Here is a 13,105-nt window from a genome sequence, read left to right as displayed (position 1 = left end):
TTTTTTTTTTTTCTGGGCCAGCTTTAGCTCTGAGGCGCTGCTGCTGAAAACATCGATACAATGTTGCAGTCCGGGGCTGACTGACAGCAGGTTTCTGGGGTTTTGTATAGCTTCTTATTTGCAACATAGTACATAGTTGCTTAGAGTTGCAGCTGAGAGGCCGGCAAGTGAGGCGGGGAATGTTGGAGTCCGCAGCAAGCAAGCCTCATGTTCACTTCAGTGCCTGGCTGCCGGCCGCCATCTTGGCTGACATCGATACAATGTTGCAGTCCGGGGCTGACTGACAGCAGGTTTCTGGGGTTTTGTATAGCTTCTTATTTGCAACATAGTACATAGTTGCTTAGAGTTGCAGCTGAGAGGCCGGCAAGTGAGGCGGGGAATGTTGGAGTCCGCAGCAAGCAAGCCTCATGTTCACTTCAGTGCCTGGCTGCCGGCCGCCATCTTGGCTGACAGTTAATTTGCATATACTCACTGATTAGCCAATGAAAAGGGTAGCGGTCGTACGCTAATTACCATGTTTCTCTTTTATTAGTGTAGACTAGAGGCCTGTTGCACGAAGAGATTCGTGCAATAGGCCTTCCCTTCCCTTAGCTGCTGGCACCGGTTTGCCTCTAGCACCCAGGACCCAGGCCTTCGCTCTGGCCAGGCTCCGGCCGAAGCCGGCCCCAGAGCTGTCAGGCTTCGTTGCTCTGGCCCCGGGGCCATCAGGCTTCGCTCCACCGCTTGGAGTCTATGTATGCAAATTAACCACCATCTTTGTTGGGTTAATTTGCATACTCCTGATTGGCTGGTTGGTGTAGCGAAGGTGCGGTCAATTTACATATTTGTCTATTATTAGGTAAGATAGATTTAGAGGACAAGGTCATCTGCAGGCAGGGAAAGACAGTATACTGGCAACAGTTTGAGACAAGTGAGAAATGAAACAGGAAAGTGTACCAACTAGGACAATAATGGGGATTGTCAGCAGGTTGAGGTTCCTATTGAGATTTGAGATTTATGACCAAGAATTTATACAAGCATTAATCTGCAGGGTATGTGTTTTTCTCCTGATGTAGTCAATAGCCTGGATATAACATAAAGAAGGCAGGACCAGAGTTTTGTCAAGCAGGTATGACAGCAAGGCAAAGGACTCAAGAACAGCTGTAAGAAATAGTTAAAGTGATATACCATGGAATCTTAAGCTGAGCTTGAAAGCAGTCAAAACAGGAAAGGGAAGATAGCAAAAATGAAGAGGGATCTATGGACTAGAAAACCTGATAGAGTTAAAATGCCTGTTTACTAGGAATAACAGAGTAAGAGAGGAAAGGAGGTTATTGTTAGAGAATAAAATGTCTAATTTGTGATTTTTAGAAGTAAAGCAATTCTTGATGATTACAAAGTAAAATGGCCATGGGAAAAGAAAACTGAAACTGAGGGAAGAGATCACTAGAAATATAGGAAAGTTGCCAGATGGACAAAAGGGAGAACAATGCAGAAGGTATGAAACTTCATGGTATTCAGAGAACTGCAAGTAGTTTGACATTTCTAACACGGAAGTGAAGAGGGACTGAGATGAGGATGGAGAGGAAGGAAAGAGCCAGATCATGTAAGTCACAGTCTTTGTCTGAAATACAATTTTCTCAGAATAAGAGCTGCCTTCTCAAAGGCTGAATGGTCTGAAGGGCTGTCAGATTTAAATGGCTGAAGGATTGTCAAGATTTTTTAACAATTAGTCAAATTTTAGGGAATAGGACGGGTGGAAGATACAGGGAAACAAATCTCAAAATAAAAGAGAATGTTCTAATGACTAACGATTACATTACAATAAGCTGTCTTGAAAACTCTTTACAACTAGAAGTATTTAAGTAAATTTCAATGCCGATCTGTCTGTGACATTATACAAAGAATCAAATAGGAGACCTTTAAGTCACTTCCAACACCATGAGATAATATGAGACAGAAAAGACATCACTTACCAATTCTACACCAATTACTCCTGCACCAATGACTACCATCTTCTCTGGAACTTTTTTTAAAGATAAAGCACCTGTAGATGACACTATTGTATCTTCATCAATCTATTTTTTTAAAAAAGATACAATCAAAATTATTTGGAAAACTTAAGAGATTTATAAACTGTGATCTCACACAATATAATCACTAAAAATACTAAGTCATTTATTTGTTTCAAGGTATCTATGACTTCTAAACATATACTCAATTAAAAATTAAAATACTTAAAATTTTATCATTCAGCATGTCAAAACAAAATGATCTACTTTAACTTAAGACTGAATTCAAATATATCTTAATGTAAAGTGTTCTATTTCTGGTCAAAATCACTGCAGAATAAAGACAGGCAACTTCCCAAAATTGAATGACTATCAACAGTATTTCTGTAAGAAATCTCTCAAAGTTCATAAATAGCATGAATAAAGTAGTTTATAAAATATACTTCCAAAGGAAGGTTTTGACAATTGTAAGAAACAAATACCGTGATTCCAGGGAAAGGAGTAACTTCTGAACCTGTGGCTATAAGAATGTTCTTTGTGTCAATAACTTGAGTGCTGCCATCAGCTTTCGTAGCAGTGACCTGGTTCTTGCCAGTTATCTTTCCATATCCATTTACATGAACAACCTTTATAAAATATATATAAATTCACAAAGTTTAAAATAAATTTTTTGACAAAAAAAACATGATTAACAGCAAAAAATTATTCTATTAAATAATTTATACAATACAAAATGCTTCCTTACTTAGGAATGCTACACATGGAGCAGAAAAAAATTTGTTATGCATTTCAGGTTAGCATATTGTTTTAAATTAAGTAACTATCCTCCAGCAGCCAAGTTCTAATTGTATCACTCTATCAGCATAAAGCAATGTTTAATGTGTATATAAAATAAAGCAAAAATGCGATATTAAACACACTGACCTTGTTCTGTTTAAATAAGTGGGCAATTCCACCTGTTAAAGCTTTTACTGCAGTACTCTTCTGCTCCATCATCTTCTCTAAATTCAAGCGAACTTCAGACACTGTAATTTGTTAAATAAATCTTTAGTACTTAGCTAAATTTTGAAGCAACATATGATATTTTTCACTAATCATGGTATGAAAATTTCAACCTAATGCTTATAAAACTGTATGTAAGGCAGTATTAACATTTTAAAATTTAATAACTGATATAATAGTCCTAGCTGACAAAAGGCTAACAGCATCATATCATAGTAACATAACTTATCAAATACTATAAAAAAATCCACCTTTGGGGAAAATGCAGTCCAAAATAAAATATTTCCCACTGTGACAACATATTCTCCAAACACCTTATGATCATCATAAGTCTGGAAGAGATTTAAGTAGAAATGGCATAGGAAAACATTACCTGAAATCCTAAATAATAAAAGCTTAATATGCAAATCGACTGAACGGCAGAACGACCGGTCATTATGACGCGCACTGACCACTAAGGGGCAGATGCTCAATTCAGAAGCTGTCCCCTGCTGGTCAGTGCACTCCCACAGGGGGAACGCTGGTCAGCCAGAAGCTGGGCTCACAGCTGGTGAGTAGGCGGGCGGTAAGGAGCGAGGGGTCCTGGACCGTGAGAGCCACAGACTGCAAGAGGTATTGGGCCTAAGCCAGCAGGTGGACATCCCCTGAGGGCTCCTGGACTGCGAGAGGGCACAGGCCGGGCACAGGGACCCCCCCGCCCACCTCCAGTGCACGAATCTCAAGCACTGGGCCTCTAGTTTTAAATAAAAGGAAATGCTAAATTTCATGAAACAAAAACTAATAAAAACATACACGAGAAAACTTCAAATATAGATAGCTAAATATATAAGTTCAATCACTCATTTAATTCAGAAGAGAACTCTGAAAAGCAACAATATAAGAGGATAAAGAGAAGCTCAACTCATAGAACTTTAGAAGGCTATCTTTAAAATGAGCTCATGCAAACAACATATACTAGAGATAAGAAAGCAAAGACCCTGAGAGATTTGATTTACCTAAGGTCACAGAGCTAGAACATGAATCTTTGTCTACAATGCACGTCTCTTGACTAACCCTTTCTCTTCTTTTCTTAGTGGGTAAGGAAAATGGGTTTTGATTCCACTTTTCATCTAGTTTAATACAGTATTTGCTCTAATGTATGTTCACCACCTCTATACCCAAGAGATTGCCTATGTTATATCCCATTCTTTCAAAAGCCTACTGCTACAAAGAAACGAAGGAAAAAACAGTCCTCCAATGTGTGTTTAAGCCCTTTCTAGAACAGACTACCCTTTTGATGTATCTGTCAACAACAATAATTGGAGAGAAAGAATGAAATAACAGACCCAAAACAATGGCAGAAGAAAAACCACATTAAAATTTTATGAAATGTCCTTTTCCACTATGCCACATCCCTCCCTTCTCCTCTGCTCTTCCAATACCAATAATTAAGGCAGACCTTTCTTCTTTCATCTGCCCATAGCACTCAGGAATCCAGCAGCCACCACCGTGACTTCCAGGTTTCAGAAAAATGAAAACTGACTCTTCACACACACTTATTCACACACATACAGAGTGGGCTGCATGCAAAAGTTGACAGAGGAACAGAAGATGTCATGGCAGAAATCTGGATTAAGCCGTCTTTCATAAGTAAATCTTTCTATATTTTTAAGATCTTTTTCTCACTCTTCCCTCCCTAAACATTTATTACACATGTATCAAACACACATAAGTCTTTAGTCAGAAAAGTCATGTATGGTTGCTAATATCACTAAATATGGAAAGTATACTTACCTTCAATTCCCCTAGATGCAAAATCTTTTCCATGGGCCATGTGGTAATAATGAGAGTTATTTAATAAAGCCTAAAGGATATAAGACAAAATTATCAAAATTTCAAAAGCAGAATAAAAAAGCACTTATGAAATGACAGTCTGTACAAGAAGTAGTACACCAAGTCAATTTCTATAATTAATCTAAGACAAACAATAATGACATGAAAAATGTTTAACAAATAAAAATAAAAAACAAATTACTTTCTTTAGAAGCAAAGGCATTAAATACACATTTCAGGGTGTTTGCTCCGTTTCATGATATGAAAAGTACAGGCTTGTTTACTAAATACATAAAGTAACTAAAAGAATTTACTACCTACTATCTGTTTCATTGGTAAAGGAAAGCTAAAGAGAAAAAAAAAGTAACATAAGTCTGATTGATTGGAAAGGCTAGGTATTCTGAGACAAGGAAGCTATTTCAAGAATTGTATGGCAGACTGGTAACAGCACTCTAAATTTACAACTAAAAAAAGTGGTTTTTATCACCCATGGATTGTTTATTTTTTAATGACTAATATTCTAGTCTAAACATATCTAATTGGTGGCCAATGAAGAAAATTTCTGCACTGTACAAAAACGTATGCTCACCTTAGAAGGAATACAACCAACATTCAAGCATGTTCCACCAAGTGTTTCATTTTTCTCAATGCAGACTGTCTACAACCAAAAAAAAACACATTACGTATTTAACAGCACATAAGCTGCAATGTTTCACTTTCCTAAAATTCCAAGTATATCTCTCTTCCTCCTTCTACAAAACAAGCTACTCAAGTTGTGTTTGTGAGAATAAAATATATTCTTTTATAACTTATCATTTGAATACCAAACTCAAGCTAATCCACCAGAAGTGAATTATTCTTAGAAACATTTTTGTTTAATATTACTAAATATATGCTTTTAGCTCTATTACTATACCTTTCAAAGCGTGATTAAAAGCCAAAATGAAAAGAATTGGGGGAAGAGAAAAAATAATGGACTTCACTTTCCATCCCTCATGAGAATACTCCAACTAATGAACCCTCTCTTCATTAGTCTCAGGCTTAAAAATAATGTATAGAATTAAGAAATTATTTACCATTATTAGCTACCTGCAAAGTTTTTAAAAAAATATTTTTATTGATTTCAGAGAGGAAGGGAGAGGGAGAGATAGATAGAAACATCAATAATGAGAGAAAATCATTGATCGGCTGCCTCCTATACGCCCCATACAGGGGATCGAGCTCACAACCCAGGCATGGGCCCTGACCGGGAAGCGAACCATGACCTCCTGATTCACAAGTCGACGCTCAGCCACTGAGCCATGCCGTTTGGGCTGCAAAGTATTTTGTGAATATGATCAACTATTCCCAAATAAAAATGAATCAAAACCAAGTTTTAGTCTAACCCTTACCTTGAAGCCTAACTGGGCAGCTTTAATAGCAGCAACGTATCCTCCAGGACCAGAACCTACCACTGTTACATCAGCTTCAACTACAATAAAAAGCAAATTGATATAAAACAGTAAATTGCTTAATGTTGACCAAAATCAGTGCATAAAAAAAAACAATCTGATATTTTAAACCTCCAAGAAAGTATAAATAATCAGCATTTTCTACAGAGTACTATTTTATTCCCAGGTACTTGGTGTTCCTTGATGTAACTGAAAATAGCATAGATTTTTATATTTCATTTTCCATTTGTTCATTATGAATTTTGTATCTACTGACTTTGCTAAATTCCACAGTTTTATTTCATGATAATGAGCCGGCATTAAGTGACACTGGAATACACACATCTATGTAAAGAGCCTGAACTTTGGAATCTGACATAACTGTCTTCGAATCTCAGCTCTGACACTTATTAGTTGTGTGACCAAGTGACTTAATTTTTTTGTAATAAACAACAGTGCCTTAAATTATTGATGTTAGGATTGAATAAGGTAATACCTTAGTACTGTCAATAAATTTAAGACTGATTACCCCTTTCAGGTTCTTAACTTCTGAGATATCAGGGAAGAGAGAATCAGCTTTCCTATAACACATAGCAAATGTTTTAAACTGAATTTGAATACTGAAAATTTTTACATAGTTTAAGATAATAAGCTAACCAGAGCATTCAATTAACTTTTCTGGATATTTACCAAATAAAGATAAAAAATTAAGAATTAACTCTGAGCAGCAGCCGTAGGAATTTAATAACTGTAATACAAATGTACAAAGTAAGTCCAATTATCCCCATTCTCCTCAATCCAACTTTTAAAAGTCAGGAGAGTCTCCCTCCCTTCTCCCCTTCCACTAATCTTACAACCCCAATTACTGTAGCACTTAGCAGTTTTTACTTTTTTTAATAACATGCTTTCACATATATTAACATGTTTAACTCTCAGAACTTCCTCTGAGGAAGGTAAGGATGACATATAGCTAACACTTCCCAAAGAAGCACAAGGTTCAGAGAAGTCAATTGCTCAAGATCATCTAGCAAGCAAGGGGCAGAGACAAAATTAGGCTTTTTGTCTCTACTTCCAATGGTCTTTCCACTACTCAATACTATTCCTTTCCTCAGTTTCAAGGATCATAAACTAAAATCCCCATGAGCAGTATCAAGCTTTAGAATTACTAGCTATTTTCCTCATCTGCAAAATAAAGACCACAAAATATCTACCTCATAGGGTCAGAACACAGAATAATGTATGTCAACAGGTTAGAATAGACCTGGAAGATAAATAAAAAGCATTCCCTACATTGTAGCTATATTTTGACCTACAAAGAAGGCAATTTTAATGTCTTACCATCCCCTTCTCCTACAAAACATACAACCCTGAGGGGGTAGGAGTGCTATTATCATTCAAAAAACCTTAGCTGACCCTGAACAGAATCATAGAACCTGTGTTGGAAGATAACTAATTAGTTATCCAATTCTAGCGAAGGACAGCTGCAGGGTGGGACATTGTCCTCAGGGTGACCTTTCTACCCTAGCATATCAGTGGTCCTACAATTTGGACACTCTGACCTTCCTTCCCTAGGGATAACATCTGGGCCTCAGTTGTATTTCAGCCCCAGGCCCAGAAAAGACCTCAGGACCTGGTCAGCCTTGGCTTTGCTGGTCTGGTTTTGCATTCAATAATGACCCACTGCCCTCGTGCTGACCAACCAATCAGTGAAGACCCTGACCCAGTGAAGACACACCTGGAAAGCTGCTGAATAGTCTAAAGCAGCGGTCGCCAACCAGTGGTCCACAGACTGGTGGTGCGTGAGGTCTGAAGGTTGGTGACCGCTGGTCTCAAGATCTCCACCCTTAAAACCCGTAGAATACAGGAGCCAGCAGCGCCCCCCCTCCCCTCTCCTCCAGACTCATGCCTTCCCCATACTCCCTCCACTTCCCCACCCCTTGACCTTCCTCACTTCTAAGCTATAAGAGCCCTTCCTTCCTTTGCCTCTATAACTTATTTCCTAAGTCCATTTCTTCTACGAAATTACTTCTTCTACCTCTTTGATTTTATAAATAAACTAGAAGCCCAGTGCATGAAATTCGTGTACAGGTGTGGTCCCTAGGCCTGGCTGGCAATAGAAGTGCAAGTGTCTGGCATAGAAGGGCAGGTCCCAGCTGACCTCTGGGCAGCACCTGGGCCCCCGTGCGCCCCCCTCGGCCTGAGTCACGGCGCCCGAGTCCCCATGCAGAGATGCAGTGAGTGCGGCCAGAAGCCGTGGGCCAGGGCACAGCGTGGGCCTCTGGGCCGCCCAGCAGCATCGCACGGGAAGCCAGGTGGGGCAGCACGCTCTCTCCCAGCCGACCTCCCAGACCAGCTCCTGCGCGAACTGACGGGGAGCCTGACCAGCCCCTGCAGTCCTGGCAGCTGCGGTCCAGCTCACCCAGAAGAGGCCGTGCAGCAACTGAGTGTGGGGACTTCCCTAGCATGCGAGCCCTGGCGTCCCGAGGGAGGGTAGCAAGAGCAGTGAGAGCAAGCTTGGCGGACACCCTACATTCTCACCTCCATCCCCATCACCCCCACCCCCAGGTAGCCGGCGAGAGGTGATCAGGGCCTGCCAGCCACTGGTCACCATCTGCAGGGTGATTGGTAGGGGCCGGGTCCCCCTGTCTGTGGGAAGATCAATCGAGACTGGGCCGCTGGGCTCCGTCAGCGCCTGGGAGCCAGGCGGCGCCCCGCTTCCCCACTGGTAACCGTCTGCAGCTCGATCAGTGGGGCAATTGCCCCGCCTTGGTCTGGTGCCATCTGCTCACCTGCTCCACCATCTCCCCCTCGCCCCGCTCTCATCGGGGCCCATTGGGACTGGCAGTGCCTCCACTGCCACTTGCTGACAGCACTGCGTCACCAACGCCCGCCATGTTCTACGCTGCCCCCTGGTGGTCAGCACATGTCATAGTGAGCGGTCAAACTCCCAGTAGAATGACCGCCCAAGGGAACAATTTGCATATTAGGCTTTTATTATATAGGACTAGAGGCTCGGTGCATGAATTCATGCACGGGTGGGGTCCCTCAGCCTGGCCGGCAAGAGACTGGCCAGCTGCGGGAGGTTAGCTGTGGGAGTGCACTGACCACCAGCAGGCAGCTCCTGCATTGAGCGTCTGCCCCCTAGTGGTCAGTGCAAGTCATAGCGACAGGTTGACTGGTCGTTTGGTCACTTAGGCTTTTATACAGATAGATGTTCTCTTATAGTTTTGAGTCTTGGCTGTGAATTCTTTCCTAACCAGAACTCAAGTACCAAGTCTGGTGAACCCAGGTCTGACCTAACACCTGGTGCCATTCCCATCACTACCAACAAAATGATGACCTAACCAATATCCCTTAATTTGGGTTTTTAACTTTTTAATTTCACAGAATGTAAATAAAAGCCACAAAAACAGGTTTCTTTGCTGAAATTTTAACTTCTTTTTGAATTATATAGGTTTAATAAATTTAAACACATAAAAGCTAAAAACTAGAGTTTTATTTCCCAATTTATTATGTGATCTTAGAATTTTTTTTAAACTACAGAAAACACTACAAACTCAAACAGTTCACCTCTCACAGTTACCATTCCTTCAGAAAATTGCTGACGTGCTAGGAAACACAAAAATGAAGCAAAAATATAAAAGTGTTTATCTAGCCCTAACTGGTTTGGCTCAGTGGATAGAGCATTGGCCTGCGGACTGAAAGGTCCCAGGTTCGATTCCAGTCAAGGGCATGTACCTTGGTTGTGGGCACATCCCCAGTAGGAGGTGTGCAGGAGGCAGCTGATCAATGCTTCTCTCTCATTGATGTTTCTAACTCTCTCTCTCTCTCTCCCCCTTCCTCTCTGTAAAAAATCAATAAAATATTTTTTTTTAAAAGTCTTTATCTAAAGATTTGTAAGCTGAGAATATTGAGGATATGATCCAGCGACAAGCTTTCAAAAATAAGCTAGTATTTAGGGGAAGTATACTGATGTCTGCAATTTACTTTGAAATGCATCAAAAAGTAAGGTGGAGCCCTGGCCGGTTTGGCTCAGTGGATAGAGCATCGGCCTGCGAACTGAAGGGTCCCAGGTTCGATTCCAGTCAAGGGCATGTACCTTGGTTGCGGGCACATCCCCAGTAGGGAGTGTGCAAGAGGCAGCTGATCGATGTTTCTCTCTCGTCAATGTTTCTAGCTCTCTATCCCTCTCCCTTCCTCTCTGTAAGAAAATCAATAAAATATATATATTTTTTTTTAAAAAGTAAGGTGGATTAATGGAGAAATGGATGGGCACATGTGATAATGTAAGTACAGTAAAATGTTAATGGAAGAATCTATAAATGTTCACAGTAAAATTCTTACTTTTCTAATGTTTGCAATTTTTCAAAAAATGTTGGAAAAACAAACCAGCTAGCTCTCATCAGTACCAAAAGTGAATGCGAGTGAAAGTTTACAATACATGATTCTTGTCAAGAAGCATTTCTCAGTTTGGCTCCCATATATAGTTTTAAAAATCAGGACACAGAAAAGTAGTTAAGTGAAACTAAGGAATACTTGATGGAAACTTTTATAAAATTAGCATCAGCCTTCAAAGGTGAAAAGAAAAACTAAAAAGGATATACAAATTGATAGCAGGAGAGAAAAATGACTAAGTCAGCAAAAATGGCAAAAGACAACTGGAGAGCAATCTACAATGCAGGTAGCAGCGAAATACCAGGAAAAAGCAATCAGATGAACACTTTTAAAAATGGTAAAATGAGAGGTGATTGACTTTAAAAACCTGGCAGTTAATGCCATGAAATGAACTGAAAGAGAAGAAGTGGGAAAGAGTGCTTTACAAATTATTCTATAAATGCTATTTATACCACTGAGGAAATAAAGACACTACGTTATAAAGGTTACCACTGAAATAAAGTTGTCAGGTTACAAATAAATTATAATCATCAACAACTTACAAGTTACATTAAGAAGTCAGTCTGTAAAAATACCATTTTGGGTAATTTATTATGTGCCAGGCATTGAGCTAAGTGCTGCATATTGTCTTATTTAAGCCTCATTATATCTCTATTACATAGTTATGACCTCCATTTAACAGGGAGAAAATAAGGCTGAGAGTAATTAAATAACTTGAATAAGGCTGCACAGCACAACTAGCACATGATCTAGCCAGGATTCAAACGGGGTTCTTTAGATTCTGAAGCCTTTAGCATATGTTCTCATGCCTTCTAAAACATCAGATAATTCCATAATCTCCTGGGCAATCAGGAACTCAAACTTAAATGACAGGAAGCTTCTTCTTCTTTTTTTTTAATATATCTTTATTGATTTCAGAGAGGGAGGGAGAGGGAGAGATAGAAACATCAATGATGAGAGAGAATCACTGATCGGCTGCCTCCTGCAAGCCTCCCACTGGGGATTGAGCCCCACAACTTGGGCATGTGCCCTTGACTGGAATCGAACCTGGAACCCTTCAGTCCGCAGGTCAACACTCTATCCACTGAGCCAACCCGGCTAAAGCAAGGAAGCTTCTTCACTTTCAGAAAAAAAATCAATAAATATTTATAAATGTCTACCCTATGTGAAAACATCACTACCTTCAATAACCTTACATTATAATTAGGAGAAACAGGCACATATCAAAGTGTAGATAAATCAAAATTATTTTTAAAGAGAAAATAGAAATAGAAAGAGATATCATAAGGCAGTAAACATTAATTACCAAATTCACTAAATGAGTATAAAGTGACTTGCTAAGGTTTATTAGTTGTTGTATTGCAGAGGGAGGGTTTGTTTTTAAATTGCCAATGCCCTTAATCTTCCGTCTATTTCAGTCTATACTTGTCACCACCCAAAATTGCTCTAAAATCCTGAATTCTAATACTTCATTTTCTGATCAAAACCCTACAACCGCCTCGACAATAAAGGAGAAATATAGTAAATGAAAAAAGGATTTGAAGTAAACTGAAGTTCAAATATGAGCTCTACCACCTCTTAATTTCTTAGGCAAATTATTTAATCTCTCTGGGTTTTGTTGTAACATAGGACTAATAATGACAGTTAATACCAGCATCTCAGGGTTGTAAGATCAGAGATAATGCATGTCAAGACCCTGGGAGGATGCCAGGCTTATAAGGCACTCAATAAATGTTTCTTCCCTTCTCAGATCCACCTCCCAACTTTAGTCTCGGAGCCTCCACTGTCATTCCCACCATCCATAACACCCCACACACCACTATTCCAGTGTTACTCCCTGCTAAAACCCAATTTGGACCTTATTCTCCTATTTTTTCATTGGTTTCCCTGTCTCTTGTTGGATAAGGTCCAAGTTCCTAAATACAGCATACAAATTTCTTCAGGAACTATTTCTCCAGCCTCATCTTCCATCACATTCTGCTTACCCACTAATACCAAGCAGTTGAAGCTTCAGCAACAGTGAATTACTGATAGTGTACACCAACGGAATTAAGCTGGTTCACCTACCTATATTCTATCCCAGCTACCTTGAAATAAGTCCTGACAGCATGCATTTTACATTACAAACAGTACTCTAAGCTCTTGGGCTACCTATAAACTACACAGCCACGGTTCTTATAGTCTAACTAGTGGCCCAGTGCACGGTATTAGTGCACGCAGAGGCGGGGGGGGGGGGGTCCCCTCAGCCCAGTCTGCATCCTGGTGGTCAGCACATGTCATAGCGAGCAGTCAAACTCCCAGTGGAATGACCACCTGAGGGAACCGGCAGTCAGACATTTCTCTCACAATCCAGGACAGCTGGCTCCCAACCACTCACCTGCCTACCTGCCTGATTGCCCCTAACTGCTTCTGCCTGCCAGCCTGATTGCCTCCTAACCACTCCCCTGCCAGCCTGATCAATGCCTAACTGCTCCC

The 13,105-nt window shown here is 40.2% G+C and overlaps 1 protein-coding gene across 1 annotated transcript in view; it reads right to left on the bottom strand.

The window, feature by feature from the left end:
• Positions 1-13,105, bottom strand: part of DLD (dihydrolipoamide dehydrogenase) — a 35,075-nt gene that overhangs the window by 17,158 nt on the left and 4,812 nt on the right. The window contains exons 3-8 of the mRNA XM_014530869.1: positions 6,197-6,276; positions 5,395-5,463; positions 4,767-4,836; positions 2,916-3,016; positions 2,474-2,617; positions 1,956-2,057 (exon numbers count right to left, since the gene is read on the bottom strand). Of these exons, the coding sequence (XP_014386355.1) occupies positions 1,956-2,057; positions 2,474-2,617; positions 2,916-3,016; positions 4,767-4,836; positions 5,395-5,463; positions 6,197-6,276 (566 nt within the window). The remainder of the gene's footprint in view (positions 1-1,955; positions 2,058-2,473; positions 2,618-2,915; positions 3,017-4,766; positions 4,837-5,394; positions 5,464-6,196; positions 6,277-13,105) is intronic.

The sequence above is a fragment of the Myotis brandtii genome, unplaced genomic scaffold, assembly GCF_000412655.1.
Source record: "Myotis brandtii unplaced genomic scaffold, ASM41265v1 scaffold1186, whole genome shotgun sequence".
Lineage (NCBI taxonomy): Eukaryota > Metazoa > Chordata > Mammalia > Chiroptera > Vespertilionidae > Myotis > Myotis brandtii.
This window is presented reverse-complemented; position numbering and strand designations above follow the sequence as displayed.